The sequence below is a fragment of the Bactrocera oleae genome, chromosome 2 (genome assembly GCF_042242935.1).
Source record: "Bactrocera oleae isolate idBacOlea1 chromosome 2, idBacOlea1, whole genome shotgun sequence".
Classification (NCBI taxonomy): Eukaryota; Metazoa; Arthropoda; class Insecta; order Diptera; family Tephritidae; genus Bactrocera; species Bactrocera oleae.
The window spans coordinates 81,435,842-81,459,556 of NC_091536.1; the positions used below are offsets into that span (position 1 = coordinate 81,435,842).

General features: G+C 40.8%; 1 protein-coding gene across 6 annotated transcripts; it reads left to right on the forward strand.

Moving 5' to 3' along the window:
* Nucleotides 1-148: 148 nt before the first annotated feature.
* Nucleotides 149-21,715, forward strand: Bruce (BIR repeat containing ubiquitin-conjugating enzyme). 6 transcript variants are annotated; one of them, XM_014237192.3, is made up of 41 exons: nucleotides 149-502; nucleotides 969-1,282; nucleotides 1,351-2,407; nucleotides 2,466-3,248; nucleotides 3,308-4,310; nucleotides 4,372-4,604; nucleotides 4,665-4,886; nucleotides 5,165-5,338; nucleotides 5,495-5,909; nucleotides 5,977-6,237; nucleotides 6,326-6,492; nucleotides 6,569-6,801; nucleotides 6,869-6,974; nucleotides 7,294-8,387; nucleotides 8,481-8,714; nucleotides 8,787-8,998; nucleotides 9,061-9,344; nucleotides 9,409-9,587; nucleotides 9,652-9,885; nucleotides 9,960-10,109; nucleotides 10,176-10,290; nucleotides 10,366-10,434; nucleotides 10,501-10,931; nucleotides 11,007-11,366; nucleotides 11,436-11,703; nucleotides 11,781-12,001; nucleotides 13,149-13,266; nucleotides 13,337-13,549; nucleotides 13,624-13,805; nucleotides 13,869-14,383; nucleotides 14,455-14,903; nucleotides 14,974-16,452; nucleotides 17,299-17,601; nucleotides 17,670-17,848; nucleotides 17,911-18,343; nucleotides 18,428-18,642; nucleotides 18,714-18,908; nucleotides 18,976-19,340; nucleotides 19,433-19,919; nucleotides 20,047-20,475; nucleotides 20,544-21,715. In XM_014237192.3, exons 1-41 carry the CDS (start codon nucleotides 316-318, stop codon nucleotides 21,423-21,425), a joined length of 15,450 nt encoding a protein of 5,149 aa, XP_014092667.3. In that variant the 5' UTR covers nucleotides 149-315; the 3' UTR covers nucleotides 21,426-21,715. The 6 variants fall into 6 exon arrangements, with proteins under 6 accessions (XP_014092667.3, XP_014092668.3, XP_036224894.2 ...); XM_014237193.3 differs by having other exon boundaries at nucleotides 17,332-17,601; XM_036369001.2 differs by having other exon boundaries at nucleotides 7,297-8,387.
* The last annotated feature ends 2,000 nt before the right edge of the window (nucleotides 21,716-23,715 follow it).

The following is a 23,715-nucleotide window of genomic DNA, read 5'->3' on the forward strand; positions in this document are numbered from 1 at the left end:
AAATGATAATCGAGAAAAAATATTATTAGCTAGAAGTATATAAGCTCAGTAATCAGAAAATCGGATAGAATATTTATATTGTATGAGAAGTAAATAAACTTGGCAACTTTGAATTAATTTATTTTTCACACGATGACAGTTCCTTGTTCTCGTTTCTCACTCGATGGCGGAAATTAATGAGAAAAGACGACGAAGTGCAGAAAACGAGAAAATATTGTAAAAAAATAATTTTCAATAGGAAAAGTTTCTAAAACTTGTGAAATTGTTGTCAAAATCAAGAGTATCCGCAATCGGGAAACTATATTCGATGAAATTATGGCCGCGGAGCAACGTGTATTAAAACAGGATGGCTATTTGGACGTTGGTAATGTCGAGGAATCGCGTAATATCGCCTACCATCCACACTTGAATGTAATTCTTGTCTTCGACTCCAGTAATCAAGTGAAAATTCTCGATGTACATTCAGGAGTTATTTTACAGACTTATAATTTAGGCGGAAATGGTAAGCATAACATTCGGTGAATTTGTTCACTTAGTTGTGGAGGAAAGTGATTTTGAATTTATGTCTGGAGATATCTAAAGGTGCTGTTGTTAACTGAATAGAAGTAAAAGTAGAGAAGGGCAGGGGCTAAGTATTGCATACGAATAAAAACATGCCGCAGTGTTAGTGCGCAGTTAGAATGGGGAGGGACTTTTCCGTTTTGAAGTCATTTCGACATCTGCTGCAATAACGATTCATATTTGGTTTTGTTTCTGCTGATCCGTTACCCGTTAGAAGTTCAATAAAATGATTGTTTATAATTACTAATAACGGAATCCTCGTACCTAAAAATATTGGATATATTTAATAAAAAACAGAAAAATAATTATCTTGCAAATAAATATATATATTGTTCATTACTATTTAAAGTTTTTCTAGTTAATTTATTGATAGTAATTTTACATGTAACTGCATATATTTTTTGCAGCCATCGATGGAAACGTACGAGGAAAATACATGCCCCTGCAGGAGAAAATACTCCTTTGGGATGGACAGAATTTGGGTTTTCGTGGTGATTACAATGGTGTTTTGCTATTGGATACAATTCTACAACCACCTATTTTGCAAAATGATGATCTTATCAAATTAGAATTGCTTCTGTCAGAAGCGATAATTTTTCAGACGTGTCTCAAGGATCTCGAACAAGAAGGCTTGGAATGTCCTAGTGACGTCAGTAATGAACTATTGGAAAAAATAAAAAATGCACAAGCAAACGCTAAGAAGGGTATCAAAGCTCAGAGGGTAAGACGAAAAACATACATAGTTTTGATTAGTTTTTATTTAATTAACTTGATTGAAATTTTTTGCAGTGGAACACAATATGTTTGGAAGTATCGTATTCAAGCTTGAAATTGGTGGCAAATAATGTAGTTATTATGTTGAAGCGATTAGAGCGTCACATTCCCGCCTTGGCAATAGCGTCGGCTATAAATGAACGACTAACTGATTTACTTTCCGGATCTCGAATACCGGATTTGAGTTGGCATGGAAGTAACTTTCAGCGTGTGCTAATGCATTCTGAAGCTGTGCGCAGACAAACATTCGAAAAATGGCCACATATGGACTACAAGTGGGCTTTACCCGATCAAATGGCACAAGCCGGCTTCTATCACCAGCCATCATCATCTGGCGAGGATCGAGCCATGTGCTTCACGTGTAGCGTTTGCTTAGTTTGTTGGGAGAAAACCGATGAACCGTGGAGTGAACATGAACGCCATTCTCCAATGTGTCCGTTCGTCAAGGGCGAGTACACACAAAATGTTCCATTATCAGTGACATACGCAACTAATCCAGCTGTGTCTGCGCCGGGTCTTGGTTTCGATGTCATCTCAAACAGTGATTACGCCAACGTATTATGCACAAGTTGCACGCAGACTGGGGAGATTACTATCTGGAGTATCGAGCGACATCTGAAGAAGATGCATTCATTCAATATTGCTACATTAATGAAGGATATCTGTGATGAAGGGTATAAGTGGGCACGTGTGACCGCAATATGTGTTCTGCCAAATGCTCGTGCGCAATGTAAAATTAACACATTGACCGCAAATCAAACAGGCGGAGGGGGGAATACAGGTTGCGGTGGAGTTGCAGGTGGTAATGTGACCGCCAGTGGCATAGTACAATGTTCCTCCACGTCGACTTTACGCGCAGGTGTAGTTGGCTCAAAAATCGTATTGGGTATGAGCATCCGACAAAACACCGGCGAATATTTACTTCGCATGGTGGTGCTAAATATTGTGGAGAGTGATCGCGTACAGGAAAACACTGGAAATAGTAACACTGGTACTGGATCTGGAAGCGGTAAAGCAAGCATTAATAGCAACGGCAATGCTGGCACAAACCAGAAGTCGCCGTTAATTGAAGGTAAATAAAATAATAATTTAATATATTCACAAAAATAATCATAAATTTCTTTCATTAGTCGCTGATAATGGTGGAGGTGGAGGCGATGGCACCAACAGTGAGAAGTTGAGTGACAAATACGATCAGCGTGACGATGATAACAAATCCCTTTCTTCGGATTTTGAAAAATACGCAGATGGCTTTGACAGCAACGGATTTGTATCGGAGTTAATTGCTTTGAAGAAAGGTGATTGTGTGGTGGGCGATAAGGTTGAGAGTCTGAAAGCAGATTATAACGATTTATTGGAGGATGAACTCATGAAAATGGACTTATCACATAGCTATATATTTTCACAATTATTGGAAAAAAGTCTTGATGGGGGAAGCGGCAATGAAATCGGCGTCGGGGTAGGAGTCGGAAGTGATGTATCGTTGAATGCCAATGAAATCCAAATGGACCCCAGCTATTTCAAGAAGAAGCTATTGGCAGCGACATTAGCAGCACAGCAAAATAATACCAATAATAACAATGGACACAAAAGTAATAACAACAACAACAGCAATAGTAGTACAATCGTTCAAAAGCTAACTGTTAGCGAAGATATTGATTGTGTAGTTGAAAGTTGTACAAGTGTGCGAAGAATGAATGCGCTAGTATCGGACAGCGAAGCGTGCAGTAGTGCTGGCGGTGGTGCCGCTAATGGCCGTCGAGAAGTTATCGAAATCGCTGAGATTTTGCCAGTAAATGGCAAATGCAAACAGCTGCTAGTGAAATTAGTAAAAACAAAAGCGCCTAATGAAACGTCAAGTAAGATAATTATGGCAACAGTAGACATGGATTTGGATGATGAACGAATGGAAGGTATACAGGAATTATTTCGAAGTAAATTGATTTGTTGTTTTTATATGTAATTGTTTCAGATCATGCCGATTTCAATTCGGAAGCGGTAGCTGCTCAGCTTCTGCTTTTCGATTATGTAGATTCGGCCATTTCAAATGAATATACTTTGGCGGTCACTTTCAGTCGAACAAAGTGTCCTCAACAATTGTGTATTTTACCAAATTTTCAAACATCAGATGATGAACAAAATAGCTTCAACACAGATTCCGGTGCGCTCTGTGTCGTATGTGCTGACGGAAGCATGGAGATTTACTCCCTAACCGACTTTCAACCTGTAACAGTTGTTGAAGAGGAAGGCGAACATTTCGTTTCGGTTGCTTATTGTCGCAGCCTGGATCGCCTGTGTGGCTGCACACGTAGTGGGTCGTTAATATTTTATTCCTTAAACGATGCAGAGAATGAGTCTGGCGACGAAATGCTAGAAATGGAAGAAGATTGCAAAACTGCTTTGGTAACAACGTACCCGCAAAGACCAAGTGAAAATGACTTTCTTAATACGGACGCCGGAAATAGAAATATTGCGTTATCCAAAGTATCCGTTACTGTTCCGGATGGCTTAAGCAGAAACGTGGCGCCAACTGTATCCACATCAACGAGTTCAGTATCAATCGGAGTTGAGCACTTAACGGATGACAACCAATATTTTGGCATTGAATCGTTATTGACCGCCAGCAATATTAAAATAGATTGCAGCGGCCAGGGTTCGAGCAGTAGTTCTGGCTTAAATGGTAGCCTAAATAATAATAGTTTGTCACAATCGTCGCCATCACCCTCAACGTCTTCTATTAATGCGGCCTCCACCTCCAATTTGTTGGCATACAAAACTAGCGAACTTTCGCTAGATGATTTGCGAACGCTCTACGAACTCACACAGTTTGACGATGTGCTGGCCTTATATACTGCCGAAGTGCCGAGTTGCTGGAATGATCTAGTGCAGGCGCAGAAACAGCGAAAGCAGCCACAGCATTTACGCCATGGTGACGATACGCAATTCACGAAAACGTGGCGCTTACATAACGATGCGTGAGCTGATCTCAAAAGTTTTTATAAATTGGAAATATATTATTTTTTTTTTCTTCTTTAGCACCACTTGGGATGAACATATTATCGAACTTAACCTCGTGCAACCGGTGAATTTAGGGCATATTGATTTGAAGTTCTCACTCTACCAGCAGTGCCATAATCCGGCTGCAATTCAAGTGACATTACTAAAGCAGAATACCAGCGGATTTGGCTATCGCATGAAAGGACCACACCTAAATTATAAGCAATCTGCTATGGATGACAACATTGATTTGACTTTCAATAGTTATGATGGTAAGCGGCATTTAATATATTTTATCACTGACTACTTACTTGTGCCCGCCTTGTTATTAGGCAACAATGAGAATCCTGTTCTGAGTGAAGAATATCTACAAACACATAATGCTGAAATACTTGCTGGTCCAATTGAGTTGTCCTCGTGCATTGATCTTTGCGACCAAGGCGGCACAGTGACACTGACATCACCGAAACTGTTTAAGACGCGCACGCGTAATTTTCTGTTACACATTAAAACCATGTCGGATCCGGCCAAGGAGGGTCAAAGCAAGACGCGAGGCAAGTACATACATACATGTAAAATTTCTTCGATTTTTATAGAGCAAGCAGTTGTATCCTGTAGATTTGTTGTCTAACAATTTCGATTTTTATTTTTTTGTTTTTATATATTTCTTTACTAATTCATGCTTCCATCAAAACATTAACTCATTAAATCAATAACGTGACATGCTCTCACTATCATCCGATGTCATCCCACATTGCTTCACTTGTCCATCTTCCTGCATCACGCCCATCGCTGTAATTCACGCTTGCAAATTCGCACAAACGAATGACAGTGCCTGTACGTAAAGGTGCATTAATGCGTTTACCGTTACCATCATCATTTGCCGGCAGCACAGCACATAACTTTATGACAAATAATACCGCAAGCTCAAATGCATCCGCCAGCAACACCAACACCAGTTCGTTTCCGTCAAGCTCATCAAAGTCACGTTTTGATTTTTACATTGGTATGCAATTATTAGTTCTGTATTAATAAAATGGCATATGCAAAGCTTTATTTGTAACTATTAGTATGCTAGCTCTTCTATTGTAATACTAAATTAAAGTATATATATATATATATAAATTTTTCACTTCAACACATTTTTTTTGTTTTTTTGCAGGTTGTGATTGGCTGCATGAAATTTCCATCAATGTTCGCGGCGTGAAAAGTCAAAATCGCATTCCCAATGAGCGTTTGCAAAGAATAGCAATGCTCGAGAGTAATATACTGCTTGAGAATCTGTTCAAAATTGCCAGCAATTCGAATTCAGCAACGCTGGAGAAAAATCTGGCTTTGGATATCCTTACGTGGATATGCTTTATACGCTTAAATCGTTTTCGCTCCCCAAAATCCGAACGCATTAAAGGGCAAATTAATAAAAATACAGCTTCAACAAACACGGACTTAATGGCTCAACAATTCGAATGTATCTGCCTGTCGGAAAAGTATCTCGAAAATATGTTGCGCAACTGCATTATACACAGCAATCGCACAATGGCACACAAATGTGTCAAACTGATACTTATATTAACTGAGTAAGTTAGCCGATAAACAAATGCAAATGAATATATAGATTATATAATGAACGTTTATACATTTCAGCGGCATATGCAGTCTGCCTGTTGAGGTGCAGTCACATTCCACCCTCGACGTTGCCATAAAGGACGCCGTAGCGAACACATTCAATGAGTTACCGCGCGCCAAGTTCGCCAGCGTTGTGCGTTGGTATGCCATGCTCGCTTGTGCCACTTCGACACTAGAATCACACAATGGTATATCCGAGTTGTGTGTTAAATTGCTGGCAGAAATTGCAAAGGAGATCGATGTGCGTTGGGATCCCTACTGCTCTTTGCTTAGCACAAGGTATAGAAATTATTAAAATATGACAATATTTGTAAACCGTGTATTTATTATATGTTTTTATTTGTTGTTGTTGGTATACTTAAAAAAGATTTGGTCTCTATGGTTTTCCCTTCGAGCCTGAAATATTCGATTACGATTTGCCAAATGTAAATAAAAGTAACGTTGTACTGCCCTCTTCGCTAATGAATATGATTCGTTCGAATGCAGGTCTAATGCAAGCCGCCGGGTTAGATATTAAGAAGCTCTGCTCCATTGGTAAGTGCAACGTAACATACATATATATTGCATTTGTGTCTTAAATTGTGCTAAATGTATTAATATATATATATAGATGGTGTGGATTTTCGTACGTTTCCGCATTTGATCAAATGCAAGAGTGTTAGTAATCAGCTGCGCGGCTTATTGGAGGTTGAGCAATTACACTACACTTGCGCATCGACGTCGGAGGCAACGCGTATCGATAATATGGACACAGTTTCAGCAAGCAGCGCATCCAATATCAATATGGAGGAATTAATCGTCGCGCCGATGGTCGACATGCCCAAAGAACCGGAAAGCTACAATGTAGGCAAAATGCGCTTGATAACAAATCAAATGTAAAGCTAATTTTTTTTTTTTTTATCGCTTTTAGGTCAACGATCTGGTATACAATGTGGATAAACATATGAAGATAGTAAACGCTAAGAAAGCTGAAAATGATGTAGTCGCAGAAGTGTTGAAGCCAAACGGAATATGTAGTAAGTTAATAAAACAAAAAAAAAAAAGTTTGCACCGCAGCTAAAAAGCCCTTCACAAGTGAAAAGGTTTTTCATGCAAGCACTTGATTCCGAGCGTGCAGTTAATATACCCTGTCCACTATAAAAATAGTGCAGTGCCAAAAGAAAAATACAAAGCTCAAATGATTTATTACAAATTTGCGATTTTCATAGTTTCCATACAAAATTACATTGCATTTATAGTGCCTAATCTCAATTGTAAAGGCAAAAACTTTCTATCTTGAGCTACTGTCTAAAACATCAACGGACTACTATTTTAATATTATTTATTTCCCACCAGTAGATTTCAATCCAGCCAACAGCATCGATGACAAAATCAAAAAGTGTATGCCGCTTTTGCCAAAATTCAAAGCCATTTGCAAGTACATTGAGTATTGCGATGAGAATTTGCAAGCCACTTCAGCTGGTATTAACAACAGCAACTATGCCAATAACGATACAATGCTCTCAAATCCAAGTCTTCTAGCCAATTCAGATCCGAAAATTAACGAAGCCAGCGCTAAGGCTATAACAATGGCTACACAAATCATCTACGAAGCTACGCAACAAGAAGAACAATTACAACAACAGCTACAACATCTTAACAACACAGAATATACATCGCCACAAACGCCTGCTGTGGCCGAACAGCAACAACCGAAAAAGCTATCGCAGCAAGCACAGCACAAAGACAAAACTTCAACAACTAATGCCGAAGCTCCGGCCATTGGCAGTGACAACTCGAATGCCAATGCAACAAATGTTTTTGCTTGGCATAAGCTGCTGGCGCCACCGCCAAAACAAATGGTCGTTATTGATCGTATGCATTCCGGCGCACGTCGTTTTGTAGTCTTAGACTTCGGCTCACCCATTTTACTGACCGATTTGGTTATACCCGCATGCGACGAACTGGCATCACTGCACATTGACATCTGGTGCTTTGATGAGGAGGCCGACAGCGTGCGCTTAGTGGTCGCCTCTGACATCAGCACGAAAACTTTGGTTCTGAGTGATCTTCAACCACCACCGATTTGTCGCTACATGAAAATCACCATAATCGGACGCATCGGTATGTCGGCTACGAAATGCAAAATTCCAATTGGTTCGTTTTATGGACACGCTGTTGTCTTGGAACACGACGGCTACGGCGATTCGCTGCTACGTTTTATGAAACAACCCGCACAAAATATACAGGCACAGATAAAGGCGTTGACGTCGCTGTACGAGGATGTGCATTGTCGTTATAGTTTGGCTAGTTGTAAGTTAATCGAGCTGTTGACACCCATTCTCAACTGCGAGATGTCAAATGTGGCGCATATGCAAGCGTTCATTCACAAGCAACGCGAAGAGGACGCTAATACGGTGGACAATAGTAAAGTAGTCACCATATATGAGGTGAGTTTCTAACATTTGAATCATGCAATGCATGGTTTTTTGTACGATTTTCTTCTATTTCGCTGGTGCATTTATTTTCGTTGCGCTTTCTAGGAATGCATTCTATTGCAACATCAAATTAATATTATACGCAATGTTATTGGACGTTTGGAGAATTCGCTGCATCCAGTGCCATTCGGTGCTGTTACGGCTCAAGTTGCTGCCGGCTCGTTGGAGAATACGAATTTAAGAAATGTTTTGCAGTTGGCATCACGTGACAAACTGCGTGTTTTGGGTCAAAGTTTAGTGGAGATTTTGCTGCATTTTTCCATAGAATATGGCATAAAGGTACAAATGTTTAATATTTTTCAATCTCAAAATAATATGCAATTTTACTAATTATATAATTTTTACCCACAGAATATTTTGCCAGTTCACCAGCTATTCACAATGGATGTAGCAAATATGCTGTTCAATTCGTTGGTGGTATACGGCGATGCACACATCCAATTGGCCACTTGCTCGCTGCTGGTACGCATGTGCTGCTTCCAGAGTTGGTGGGGCGATTTCCTGGCGGACATCTTCTGCAATTTGTTTTCTTCGCAGAACAGTAAAATCTTTCCACAAGACCGGTAAACAATATCAGCAAAGAGATAATGTATTAGTGTTGTACAACAATCATTTTTTGTTGCAGCATTTTCTTCTTACTGACCTATTTGGGAAGACGTAGCATCGCAATGGGCACTTGCCGTTCAATAGTTATCGACGCAGTATTGAAGACATTGGCAAAGCTTTTGGCACCCATTTCGCCTAGATATCAAGAAAGCCAAGCGACGGCCACACGTATTGATGACACAGATGACAGCGGTGGTGCCAGCTCTGGCGGCTTGTGGTCGAAATCGGATCTGCAGCTAATCACGTGGCTATTGTTATTTTTATCGGTGTGCTTGGATGATAGCAACGAACGCAAAGATAAATGTATGTATCAATAATATTATAAATTTGATTAACACTATAATTGGTTGTGCTTTATGCCAATTAGCATCGAGTCGCTGGGATTTCATGAGCTGTGAAACCGATTTCACCAAGACGCGCTCACAAACCACAAATACAACCGGCAAACAGTTGCGTTGCTTCAAGAAACGCATTGTGCAACAAAACAAATACAGCGTGCAGCCTTATACGGATTGGGGCAAAAAGATTTTCATGATTCAGAATGAGGTAATTGAAATGTTTTCTACATAAAGCAAGTACATATAACACATGCTTCATCATTTATACACAGCATCCAGGCATTTTCATGGAAATGACAGGCAAACCGAAACCGAACAAAACCAACAAGGCAAATATAACGCCAAAGCCCACCAAGGAAGCCAATCAGGAACCTGAAAACAACTTCGACAAGGGGCTAAAGACCATACGTTTAAATAACATATTGATTGTGATTCGTGGTTTGATCGCATTATTGCTGGAAATGGATTTTACCTGTAATATGGATCAATTTCTCCTAACATGCAAGGTATGTTAGCTCTGCGTTGTTCGATTGTGTATAATTCTTCAATTAATTACTGTAATGTGCTTTTATGTCTGCAGGTCATTGCGCGGCTCGTGTCTGCATGCCGTCCCGCCGTACAATTATCAAAAATAATTACAACTACGCAATTGGAGCAACTCATTCGGCAAGCGGTGTGGAATGATCAGCAACAGCCTTGGGCTGTGCATGCGATCACCTGTTTACTACAGGTAAATACATATAATTTGTGCTTGCCATTTATTTGTTTATTTGCATGCTTTCCTGTTTTGTTGTAGGATCTACTTGATGCCGATAAGCAATTCAAAGACAATGACAATGTGGTTGTCAATGCGGAGGGTGTGCGACCGATGGAGGGTGTCCAGGAAACAAAAGATTTATTCTCCGACTATTGTAAGTAATACAACTTAGATTATATAAGATTTTTTATATTAAATTTATAAATATATATTTTGTGTATTTGTTCAGCACATTACTTGTCACAGGCTGTAAATTCGCAACTGCAATCCGTTGGCAATGATATACAGTATTCTGATGGTATGTATCTGTCTAAAGCGTAAAGCATAATTTTAAATTTTATTTCATGATATTGTTTGCAATTAGGCGTAAAATATTCCTACCTGCCTTCGTTAATCGAATGCGAAGACACCGAATTGGATGACATACTGAACGACATTGATATTATCGAACGTTCGAAAACGGTGACCAAGAAGGACAGCAACGCCATTAATAAGAACACGTTCAACTATTTCTGCAAGTCAATATCCAGCGCCATGGACGCACGCTTGGACGTTGGTCTTGACATTAATGTGGAAATTCAGCTGCGCCGCCTGACAATGGTCTCCTCTTTGGATATGTACTCGTCTTTGCCGCAAATATTGGCCAATGAATTTATTACGACGCCACCGGAGGCGACCGTTTGGCCAGAGTATATTACGGACATCTGGTCTAGTCCGGAGTATAGTTGCGGTGAAAACACTTATAAGATGTTTAAAAATGTTTTTGATTGCATTTTTGCACACTTACATTTGCAAGTGAGTAGCTTTTATATTTACATTCTTTAAAGTTTTATTTAAGCGCACATTTTTGTTTTTTTGTGTTTTGCGTAGGATACATGGGTACACCTGGAACAGGTGTTGCAAATGTGGCTGACTTTAAATGGTGAATTGTCGGACAAACCCTACAATTCTGGCATCACTCAGAGCGACATACCGAAGATACCGTTTGGCGCGCATGCCGTGCAAGGGCTATTGCTCGCGTTGGCATGGCATAACGACATTAAACTTCGCACTTGGTGTCTGGGTTTCCAGTGCTTGTTTTTGGCGTGTAATTCGCAAGCGCTGGGCGATGACGACATCGATTCGACACGAATCAATGAAGTGATCGTTAACGATGAGAATTTCGAGAAGATGCTTTTACGTTTCTTCTCCGGTTATGGCATGAGTTCGTCAATCATTACAAATCGTTGTGTAAGTCTACACTTTGTAGCGTGAAATGCGAGTTATTTTTTTTTTGTAATTTGTTGTCCCGTTTTATAGGCCGGTCCTACAATTTGCAAGAATCTGCATGAGTTGTTGATGTGGCTACACAAGAAGAGCGAAAGCAGTGCGCTTACTGTTGTTTCGAACCGTCGTAAGCTGAAAGACACTTTATTGCATGTAATATTGCAGCTGGTGCAGCCAGGCGGCGCAATCGCTAATCAGCAGGGTCCAATCGATGCCCAAAGCCAGTTGGTGCGAGACTTGCTCTTAATACCAACTGACAAACCCGATTTGAATGTGGCGCTAAACATTATCGAAAGTGTTTGTAAGTTTAGTTGGCTCGAGAAGACGCTTTAAGACGCTTTGATATTTTACTATTTCTTTTCTATATTCATTCTACAGCATTTTTGGTATATAACAATATATCTAACGGCGATAAGCTACAATGTCAACGCTCAACTGATTGCAATAATGCCACGAGTACTTTTAGCAACCTCTTCGCCAATGTGCTGGGCTCAGAGAGCACCAAACAGAATACTACGCTCTCAGATAACTCGCTCATAATTAGTTTACTGAAACTGTCGTCATCGCTGGCGGAGACCGAACTGCCGAGGCAGCCAAGTGTAAGTCAAAATCAATATACCATCTGATCAAACTTGACCCGGACTGACAAAAAAAAAACACCATATTCTTCAAAATATCTTTTATTATAAACCACGGCTGATATGGCCGTTCAGTGAATGACTTTTAATGGACGCCGTAGCAAATTTTTAAGCTTCGGAGACAAGAAAAAGTAACAAAGACTGGCTAAACTAAGCAATGACTTTTGTTTAGTGTTTGGTAAAAAAGTCAGTCACAATCATGTTAAATAAGATTGTTTACGAAAAATTACTTCTAGTAGACGACCTAAAACGTCCAAGTAGTATTTCTTATTGACGGTTTGATCTTGTAGTACAAATTCATGGTGAACTACACCACGGTAATGTTGTTGTTGTAGCGGCAGAATTCTGCCGAGTTGACAGTCCTTGGCCGGAATAAACTCGGGTCCGTTCCGGTTACGTAGACCCGACTGTCGTGGGAACGGACACCCCATCAAACCCACTGGTCAGCATCACCTTGTTTTCGAACGATTTTGAGTGGTTTTTGCGGTTTCAGCTCATTTTTGGAGCGCCATTCGCTAGATTTTCGGACAGCTTCGACGATATATTCATAAACCCACGTCTCGTCACCAAAAATTAGGTGTTTGATGAATGTCTTCAGGGTCTTCAGCGACGTTGTCAAGCATCATTTTTGATAACTCTACAGGATGTCATTTTTGAAAAAGACTTGATACGAGTCTAGCATTGACACGCTTCGTACCCGAAACATTAGCCAAAGTGTGAGTCATTCGATAAGAGATGTTGAGATATTCTGCTATCTCCCTGTCAAGTTTTCGACCTCACGACCTTCATCAATAAAAAAAAATTTCAAAACAATCCTACGTGATTTCAACGATTCCGTAGCCGTGATTCTATCGCAAGACAAAATTTCACGTAAACTTTAAAAGCGGTTAAATTTGTTTTTCCATGGTAAAAATCTCCAAACTTTTCGCGTCATAAACAAACAGCTGCCAAACACACACTTATTGACATATGGAGATCAAACTTCACATGAAAGATTGTTTTTTGTTTTATCGATTCGGGTTGTCCGAGTCATATTTGATCATATGGTATTTTTCGGAAAGTACTTTTTTATTTGTTTTAATTATTACAATATTGTTTTATTATTTAGGAGGTGCCTATACCAGAAGAGGAAGAATTGTCAAGTGAAAGCCAAACTGATGAAACCAAGGCAGAGCAATTAAATATAGAAGGCCACCGACCGAAGACGCCTTGTATAGCCGATACAGGTGCGAATCACAATACTTAAATACATATAAATTATTTTGTAACTTATAAATTTGTCTGTATTCCCAACAGTACTGCGACACTTCCCCACAATGAAACGTTTATTGGGTTCACTGTCACATTGCTCCAGCTCATCGTTCACCATAGTGGCTTCGTCCTCTAACTTTTTGCTAGATGAGCCACAAAGCACCGCCGATGCCGTTTTCAATTTACTCATTACACTATATGACAAAGCATCGAATCCACGTCTCATTGTGGCATCGATTTGCCAATATTTAGAAACCAGTAAGTAGCGAACTCTTTGTGACAATATCTGCAATGTAAAATCTTTAAATGTTCTTCTCGCTTTTTATTTACAGGCACAATACAGCGCAACGCTTTGCCGCGTTTGCAGTTGTCGGAGCCATTTTTGTGGTATATTTCAAAAGTGCTGGAAGTTTCTGTGGCTGTGCAAATATTCACGCAGTTGGGCGGCATCAAAATCATTTGCCAAAATTTGGTGCGACTGAATAAGATTCTAATAAACATGCAGCCGGGATTGGTATGCGCGCCACAACTACTAATTGTCCAAATAATTTGTTTAACATTAAATTTTTTTTTTCAGATTTCGCTGATCATGCAACATATGACTAAAAACACTAAACTCAAATTGCATTCCCATGCGTGTGTTAATGGCAACGGAAAGAAGACATCTTCCTCGTCCAGCTCTGCACAGAGTCAGCGCCATTTCCAGGATGGCCTTATAAATTTCGCGCCATTTTGTACCATATCCGCCGAGCATGACACCACACACTCAGCAGACATTTTAATAATGAATCCGGTGGCATCGCATAGGCGTCCTCGCACACCTGCTTGGAGTTATATGTTTTATCCAAATGAATCGCACGTCGATTTGACAATTACACTGCCAACAGCTATACTGTTGAAGGAGGTACAATTGCAGCCACACGCCCCAACATTGGCATCGTGTCCGTTCGCGGTTGCTTTGGAAATATCACGTGATTATGGTTTGGGCCCAATACCAGTGGGTCCACCGCTTACGACCACAGGTATGACTTGCATACGTTTGAAGTTGGCTAAGCCGGAAATCGCTACCAGTGTCGTACTACGCTTGTATAGGTGTGTCAGCGTATTTATTTCTAGTCATGTTTTTTTTAGTTCTAATACCACTTTTCTTTTGTCTACTGCAGACCGAAAGACAGCTCCAACATTGGTCTCTCACAAATTGCCATTTTGGGCAATACAATATTTGCATTCAATTCCAATTCGTTGGGCAGCGGTGCAAGTGGCAGTAATGGTGTTGGTGTCGGTGTAGCCGGTAGTGGTGTCTTCAATTTCGATCAAAACAACGATGAGGACACATTCGCTAAGACAAGCGTTGGCTGGATGCGCATACTGGCGCGCTGTTTCAAAGCGCCTGCACTTATCTACGATGAAAAGTTGGCTGCCGATGTGATCGGTGCTTCGGCCGCCTACCCAGGTTTCCTGGAGGCCTGCTGCTCACTAATGAACATTATGCCAATGATACCAAACGCCGCATTAGAAAATCTGCACACTGTTTTATTGAAGCTGGGTGCCTACAATCGTAACTTGTGCCTGTCCATAATTCGCATATTGCTCTGGGGTACAGCACCGCAAAGTAAGATGTACAGCTATTTTTGTTTTTTCTCGTAGTAACTTGTATTTTTCGCTTTCTGTTTGTTTTTCAGCATACAAGCTTTCAAATGAGAGCATTTGCAATCTACTTTATGAGTTGGCCACAACCAGAGATGATTATATGGTGGACAAGATACAGGTGCTACTCGAGTGGATCGTAAAGCTGCGCCAAAACTTCAGTAATCGCACATTGCGTTGTAATAATCCACAAAGCGGCTTTGTTAAGTGCGTAGCTTCGATACTGTGGTCAGTGCATGCGGAGAACCATGTGCCGAATTTACAAGAACTCATCACCAACGATCTCTTTGACGCCTGTATGCACTGGATAGACACGTTGGAGAATGAAGAGCCGCTCAAAGTGGCTTTTGACTCTTTGTTATGCTCGCTGTGTTGCATCAAGCCGGAGCTATTCAATCAGCTGATCACCAAACTGAATGTGAAGGTGCAGCAAACAAATGCAATGGATAGCAGCAGCGGTTCAAGTACAAGTGTGGCGGCGGCGGGCGCACAAGCAATCGCGCCCGATAGTGGCATAAGAGGCGGTTTGACCGATGATAACAAAGGTCAAAGCGGCAGTGCATGGTTCGCCAGCGTTGCTGCAGCCAATCTAACAACATTATTACAACGGCCGGTCTACTTGAGCACATTAGCAATGGCCTGTCAATCGCCATCTGCCGTTTATCAGTTGGTGGACTCAGGTTTGCCAAAGTTATTGGCCTACGCTTTGTATGAATATTGCAGCGCTTTGTTGCCGGAGGTGAAAAGATCTCCGCCGCAAATGTTGGCGAGCACCTCAGCGACAGTCGCCACAAATAGCAGCGCTTCAACATCGAGTTCGTCGACAACCACACAATTATCGAGCACCTCAAACGCCTGCCTAACAGATGCTGATAAAGCAGAATGCGTAGATGAGAGCAATATAGCCATGAATGAGGTAGTTGTGCCGCTACTTAACTGTGCACATGTACCGAAGGTGTTGGACTTCTTCTCCGAATGCTGTGCCGAGGGTCATATGCGTGACTGGCTTGGCACGCAGCAAGGTGTCATCTTCTGGAAACCGTTGCTGGAGCTGCTATGCAATTATCGACCCATGGAGTACGCCGGTGAGGAACCGATGCAACAGGCATTCATACGCATGGAACGTGCCACCATCAACTTTTTTTCGCGCGTCAGCGCTTGTCATCCGAAAAATCAAGATACTCTTACCACTTTACTGATTGCCGTAATACGTAGGCCAATGCTGGGATCGCTGGGTGGCAAGACCACCATATCTGGTTTTACGCGACAAATCGTTTTGCAATTGCTGCTGGAGAATGAACGAATACTGGTGTCGGTTCGCAGTAAACAACCGTTGCAGAAGCGCGATTCCTCGACACTGTCTGTGGCGGCGACAGCAACTAGCGCTGCCAATAGTAGCGTGTCAATGTCCTTGGTTAATCATCATCCATCTAAGCGCGTCAATGCGCACCATCTTCTCTTTGGTGTCAGTGCGAACACAAAGTGTCAGGAGATACTACAAAATTGTGTTTCTGGTAAGTTGGACGCGATGCTTAATTCGAATTCCATCAATAACATATTCATAAGCTTTTATTTGCATAGCTAATTAGGAAAACTATTACGCGCTAGTTTATACTTTAGATTTGGAGATTGCTTACAGACACAATTCAATTCGTTCGTTAGTTTTGTCGCTGAGTCAAAAGAAGCCGGAATTTGTTTCATCCGTCATTGCATAACCGCAGCGTTTTTGAATACTCTGTATTTGCTAGATATTAGAAAGCTTATGATCCATATTTATACCCTGAAAAGTGTATATTAATAAGTTTGCCAAGAAGTGTGTAACATCCAGAAGGAAATCCTTTAAAGTATATATATAAATGATCAGCGTGACGAGCTGCGCCGATTTAGCCATGTCCGTCTGTCTGTATATGCGCCAACTGCTCTCACAGTTTTTGAGATATCGCTTTGAAATGTTGCCCAGGCCCTTTTCTCAGTAAGAAAATGCTCATTTGTCGGAACCACCGATATCGGCTCATTTTAGCGTATAACTGCCATACAAACTGACATCCACATCAAATTCTTCTACGGAATTTTTTATTTGATAAGCAAACTTCCCGGAATTTGGCATAGCTTATTGAATCAGAACAAATTTCTATTTTCGTATTCACTGATTAACTTACATGCGGTCGTTTTTTTTTCTCTATGCTAGTGTAATTGTAATAAAACATAAGTTAGTTGACTCACAATTTGTTTTCTCATTGTTGCTGTAACTCATACATATTTTTTTTTCATTTTTTTATTTTCGTGTTTTGCTTTTATTTGTTGCATTTTATGTTTTTGTTACCCACACTTCGCACCATTGACATGTTTGCGTGTTGTAGTCTACAGTATTCTATTTTCCTCAATGCAAGCAGAAACGCGTCCAGGAGAGAACAACGCGCCAATGAGTGGCACCATAAATTTGACAACCACCAACAATGGCGAGCTGGGTGTTAAGCAAGATAATGAGAAGTCGAAAAACGATGTGTATGATAGCATTCCGTTTAATTTCAATGGTTTGGAGAATGGCATGGAGTTCTTGAGCGTGGCAGCCGGGGTCACAGCGAAGGACAAACGCATTAAAGATGTGAAAAATCAGGTGGCAGCAAGCAAGGAAAACAAAGACCTTTTTCCGAATTTCCCAAGTAATTTTTATAAAAAAAAAATTAAATCGTTTTACAACTTCGTGTTTTAACACTTTTAATATTTGCAGAATTCTTCAGTATTGAAGACTTTTTGACGCCTGGCTCCATTATTGCGAATTGCTCGCAACTCGTGCATTCAGATTGTCCGGAAATTGTGATTACCAGTGATACCACTATATCGCAAATACTTGCCGCCCTACATAGCAAAGGCCATTCGTTGTCAACCCCTTGCATCACACTGAATCTGGTATGCTGTTTTATGACGACATTTTTATGTTTGATAATTATTTCATATTTTCTATATTTTAGATACCTTCCAAGCCAGTCGAAATCAAGGAGGACTCTGTGCTTAAGGCGTCTGACATTGAGCCGCTGCCATCGCCGTTGCAGCGTTTCTCCAGTCGCGGCGGTTTGTCGCTGCTCGCCCAGTATTTGCCCACAGTATATCCGGACAGTGCCGGACGCAAAACGCCTACCACATTGCCGGAGAAGGAGAAGAGCCCACCTATGACTGATTGGGTCAAACTCGAGCCAAATGATGAAATATACGAAGATCTGGAGGATCCAATTACCGAACCCACATCCAAACACACCACAATCACATCGGTGCCGCAACATTCACTTGCAGCGTTTGGCCTCTTTTTGCGCTTGCCACCTTACTCGGATGTGCTGCTGCGCGATAAGGTGCGTGCTCAATGTCTATTGCGACTGGTGCTCGGAGTTACTGGCGACGGCGAAGGAAGTAAGTGAACGTCGTCAACGAAACAAGGCTATGGCATAAAGAAAGTTCAAAATCTACATTTTTAACTTTTTTTTTTTGTTTCAGATGATATTTACAGCTTATCTGTGGCTCCCTCGCTTCCAACATTGCCGTTTGAGGTATTCCGCCAATTGCTGGACAACTCACCCCTGACTACAGACGATGGTATGCTACTACGGCGTATGGTCATCGAAGTGGGCGCAATGCATTTAGTTTTGAATTGTCTGAGTGTATTTACCCATCAATCGCAAAATTATCAAATCGTCAGCCCACAAAATGAGGTAAAATCAGCTGAGTGCTGTTGAATATAAATATGTTTTATCTAATGAAATTGATTCTTGTCCAAAAACAGTCTTCTACCAGCGGCATTCGAACATCGTCAAGTAATAATGTCGACGACTCTTTGGGTACATCTGATGACAAGGGGCATATGTACTGGGCCAAGGGTACTGGATTTGGTACGGGCTCAACGACACAGTCATGGAATGTGGAACAGGCCTTGTTGCGGCAAAAGAGCGAAGAGGAGCACGTAACAGTTTTACTGCAAGTACGTATAAATAAGCATGCAGACAAAAACAATTGGAATATTGTTTGTTATATCCGATTTCCCCCAGGTACTCTCGAGTTATATAAATCCCGGCGACAAAATCCCCGCCGCTTTACAATCGGACGAAATCATGTCGTATCATGAAATTACTGAAGTAGCCGGTGAATTGCCATCCTTATTTTTGGTGTTACTCCAACAGTCGTGTCTCATTCCGGCATTAAGTTCCTACTTGCGAAATGATTCCGTACTGGATATAACCAGACACATTCCTCTATATCGCGCCATCTTGCAATTGCTGAGAGCACTATCGCTCTCTCCAGAACTAGTTTCACTGCTGCAGCCGTCGCCGAATAAAAGCGAAAGCTCGCCTGCGATTGTTGAGCTGCTCTTAAATATGAAGACATGTGTCGATACATACGCAAAACGTTTAAAGTAAATATTCCTCTATATTTTAACGCTAATACTCAGTAACCTATATATATGTTATATATTATATTATAATAATTTCGCTTGTGTGTTTGTAGGGTTAATAAGAAGTCCAATATAAAGGGCCAAACGCAACAGGTGACCGTCAACATTGATGACGGTGACGACGAGGGGCTTGCTTTACTTATACCCGACATCCAAGAGACGACCGTGCTGGTGCAAAAGACAACCAATGCAGATGCGCTCGCTAATCAGCAGCGCTTGGATCGTGAGGCTGGCGGAAGTGGTAGTGGTAACATTGAACGCGTGCCGCAGAGTAAGTCTATTGAGCAGTGCTATTTGGAGGTGATGAAGAAGCTGCAATTCGACACTGCGGAGATGATTGTGGAGGCAGAGAATAACGGCTTTCGTTTTGTCATTTCGCATCATTTTGAGAAGATGGTGCGCATGGCGGGTGATCGTTATCATCCGTCGCGTGTGAAGCGTTTGGCGCAAGAGGCGGTGACGCTTTCGACCAGCTTACCGTTGTCGTACAGTAGCTCCGTCTTTGTACGCTGTGATACCGATAGACTGGATATTATGAAAGTGAGTATAATTTAATATTTATAAATTAAGATGAGTGTGCTGCGATACCAAAAACCACTTTTTTGTACTTTGAATTTAATTTCCAAATACAACAAATATATTATATTGAATTTTCTTTTTGCTACAGGTATTGATTACGGGGCCCGCAGACACGCCATATGCGAATGGTTGTTTTGAATTTGACGTCTTCTTCCCGCCCGATTACCCCAACCTTCCGATGATGATCAATTTGGAAACAACGGGCCGGCATTCGGTGCGCTTCAATCCCAATTTATATAATGACGGCAAGGTTTGTTTATCCGTGCTCAACACCTGGCACGGTCGACCTGAAGAGAAATGGAATGCGCAAACGTCTAGTTTCCTGCAAGTTCTGGTATCCATTCAATCGTTAATTTTAGTCCCGGAGCCGTATTTCAATGAGCCTGGCTTTGAGCGTAGCCGCGGTACGCCTAGTGGCACACATTCTTCACGCGAATACAACAGCAACATCTACCAAGCGTGCGTACGATGGGCGATGCTGGAACAAATACGTAATCCCAGTCCTTGCTTTAAAGATGTAAATAAAATTGTTTTCACCTATTTTTACTTGGTCTTAAATGCATGCCATTATCTGACTTGTTACAGGTGATTCATACCCACTTTTGGCTCAAACGCAATGAAATATGCGCGCAAATTGAAAATTGGATTGAGGAGCTAAGCAAACCGCAGTACAGTGAACGCAACAGTCGGACCATATCATTTAATTCGATGGTCTTACGTCGTCAGTATCGTCATTTGCGCGAAGAGCTCGCAAAGCTTAAAGTGCCAGAGGGCTTGGAAGATCTTGACACACCATTCAATCCGAATGTCAATCTGCCGGCAATGACTGAAACCACCAGCGCTGCAAATGCCACCAACACCAAGGCAACGACCATTACAGCGGCGAACACTGCGTCCACGACAACTGCCCCTGCGATCGGTACTAAATCGGGTAGTAACGGCAATGGCGATAACAGCCGTCATGAGAGTGAAGACAAGAACGTAAATGCGATTAGTGGCAGTGATAGCCCCACCACACCGACTCCCGCTAGCAGTAGTGACAGCAATAGTAGCAATACAGTTGTTATACAACTGCCGGCAAGAACAAATACTTCGGTGGTCAACGCTGAATGGCAAAGTATTTCAAGCCAAACCGCGGAGGGCATATCGCCATCTGCATCGACTACAACTATGGGCCTGACAACGTTATTGTGTCAGAGTATGCCGGTTGAGGTTAGCAATGATTTCGATAGTATGAACGATGCGACAATGGTGATGCCACCACAGCCGCCAGTTCCAGTTCCGGTAACTGCCAAGGTGAGTACCGTTGAGGCGGCAACAACACCAAGTGCTGAGGATGACGATGCCGATGAGGATATTCAGATCGATGCCAGCGAGTACAACTACAATGCCGATCTGGTTCAATCGCTTTTTTACGCTGACGATTCACAATTTGAGAATTCCAATTTGGGCGATTTCATGGAATAGACTTGATAAATATATATGACGGTAGTCAGTTGATGGATGGTTCGTACTTGTAGTTGTGGCAGCGACGCCTCTTGTATGTGCTTTATTTCAAATCAATTTTAAGTATGTGTGTGTGTTATCCAATTAATTCTACTATTATTAATTTTATTAAATCATTTTTATAAAATCAAATAAAACAGAAATCTTTTGTTTATATACAATTGTACGATTTTATCAATTTGTTGCAAACAAATGAATTGTGTCTTTTACTTTAAATAAACTGTATTCAAATCTAATTGGAACGCAACCAACCAATGCTTACATATATTTTATTGTTAAAGGCACAAATCTCCGACTGCTCAACTCGCTCTACTTGTCGAGACTTTCTTCACGTTCAAACTTTTGCCTAGGAGCCTCACAAACAAGCTCTCCGAGCTTCTGCCGAGCCATTATCGATGTGTGTGACCTGGTGTTATCCTGATGGTTTCCTGAGAGACGTGCATCCTTGACATCAAAATTACCGGAATGGAATCGACGAAGTCAAATTTGCGGCTGCAGTATCAGGACCATAAACACTATTCACATTTTCAGCCGCCTGCCTTGTATCTTCACCTTTATTGAAGAAAAACTGTACAATATGGCGTATTTTCTTTTTGCTATTGCCGATCTCTGATGCATGCTCTAACAATACTAAGCAAAGTAATCACAAAAAAATTCGATTTTTTTTAGTACGAAATCTTATGATTCTAACGCCATATTGCGTAACCCGATCGCACTTATACAACGCAACAGATCAGATACAAATCCCTAAAGTCTATCTATTGCAAAAATAATGCTTTCTGTAGTATAGTTACATATATTACAGGGAATCATTTATCCCTAGTTTTGATGTAGAGAGCAAATCTTTTCGACAAGAATGCCGATTAATTTATTGTATGAAATATATAGCTTTTGTGAAGTCATCCGAAGTTATACGGAATAACGTTAAGTTAATTTTATTAAGACATCTAGCGTATTATCAGCGGTTTTCATTGTAAAGTTCTTCAGTGCTGTCAGTTGGACCAGGTAGGCTTGATTTTTTTGAAATATCTGACTGATACCGTATTGTCGTATTGTCTATTTTGCTTTACGCTAATTAGCGTACATTTAGTGTTTGGGATGTGATTCGTAAAACTACATGTAAGTAGTTTGAATAACCATATTTGATGAGATACAGTACATCATCAAAACTGACACGGACTGGTCCATATAAACTGCGCGCGCAAACTGAATCAATACAACTTTTTTCATGTTCATGAGAAGTTTGCTCTCCCTATATCAATAAGTGTGTGTTTGGCAGCGGTGCGCTTCCCATGCGAAAGTTTTGTCTAGCGATTTTCGCCATGTAAAATATTGACGAACGAGTTTGCTTGAAATTTTGTGTTTCCAATGGAATTACGACTAGAAAATGTCGAGGAAGCATTTTGAGGAATCTACTTTATCACGAGCACAAGCAGTTGAGTGACACAAAGCCTTCAGTGAAAGTCGTGAAGTAATCGAAAAGTTGTCGTATACGAGTCGTCTATCCACCTCTGTTGATGACGATAAAATCGAAAAAGTTAAAGAAACAGTGATTGAAAATCGTCATATTGGCAGCAGATGATCTCAACATCTCTTATGTATATCTATCGTGTCAAAGCTTGACTCGTTCCAAAAGTTCTGAATCTGTATAATAATTTAATTTATAAACAACGACAAGTATAGATCGCTTAAGAGATGCTTGACAACGTAGCTGAGAATCCGACATTCATCAAACGTATTATTACGGGTGGCAAAACGTTGTTTTATGTAATATTCATAACTGTTAAACAATCTAACGAATGGCGCTCCGAAAATGAGCCGAAACCGAAAAAAATTAAATTCGCTGAAGGCATTGAAGGCCAACTCAGCCGAGGCTTAGTATGGCAAATGTATGGAAAATTGTATTTATCATTGGCATGCTTGTATTGGCTCAGGAGCCAATATGTTTGTATAAATATATGTGAAAATGGAGTTTTTTGTCAGTCCATGTCAAATTTGATGAGATGTTATTATAAGTTGTTATATATAACAAAGAATCCAAATACACTACACAGAAATTGTGCGTTGTCCGAGATAAACTAAATAACAATAAACGCTAGTAAATAACCGCCAATCTTTAGGACACGTTAGAGTTTATTCAAATAATAACATGCTTGTGTTTTCGCTTCGTTTATGTTCAAATTATTGTACATACCCAGATAACTATCATGGTGTGATATTATCTTTAAGATCTTTACGACACTTATCTGGG

Excerpts from the sequence above, each read along its gene's own strand:
- Bruce (XM_014237192.3), top strand. The coding sequence starts at position 316 with ATGGCCGCGGAGCAACGTGTATTAAAACAGGATGGCTATTTGGACGTT. Across the intron at positions 6,975-7,293 it reads GAAGCCAAACGGAATATGTA|TAGATTTCAATCCAGCCAAC; the intron begins GTAAGTTAATAA and ends ATTTCCCACCAG. Across the intron at positions 13,806-13,868 it reads TAAACATGCAGCCGGGATTG|ATTTCGCTGATCATGCAACA; the intron begins GTATGCGCGCCA and ends TTTTTTTTTCAG.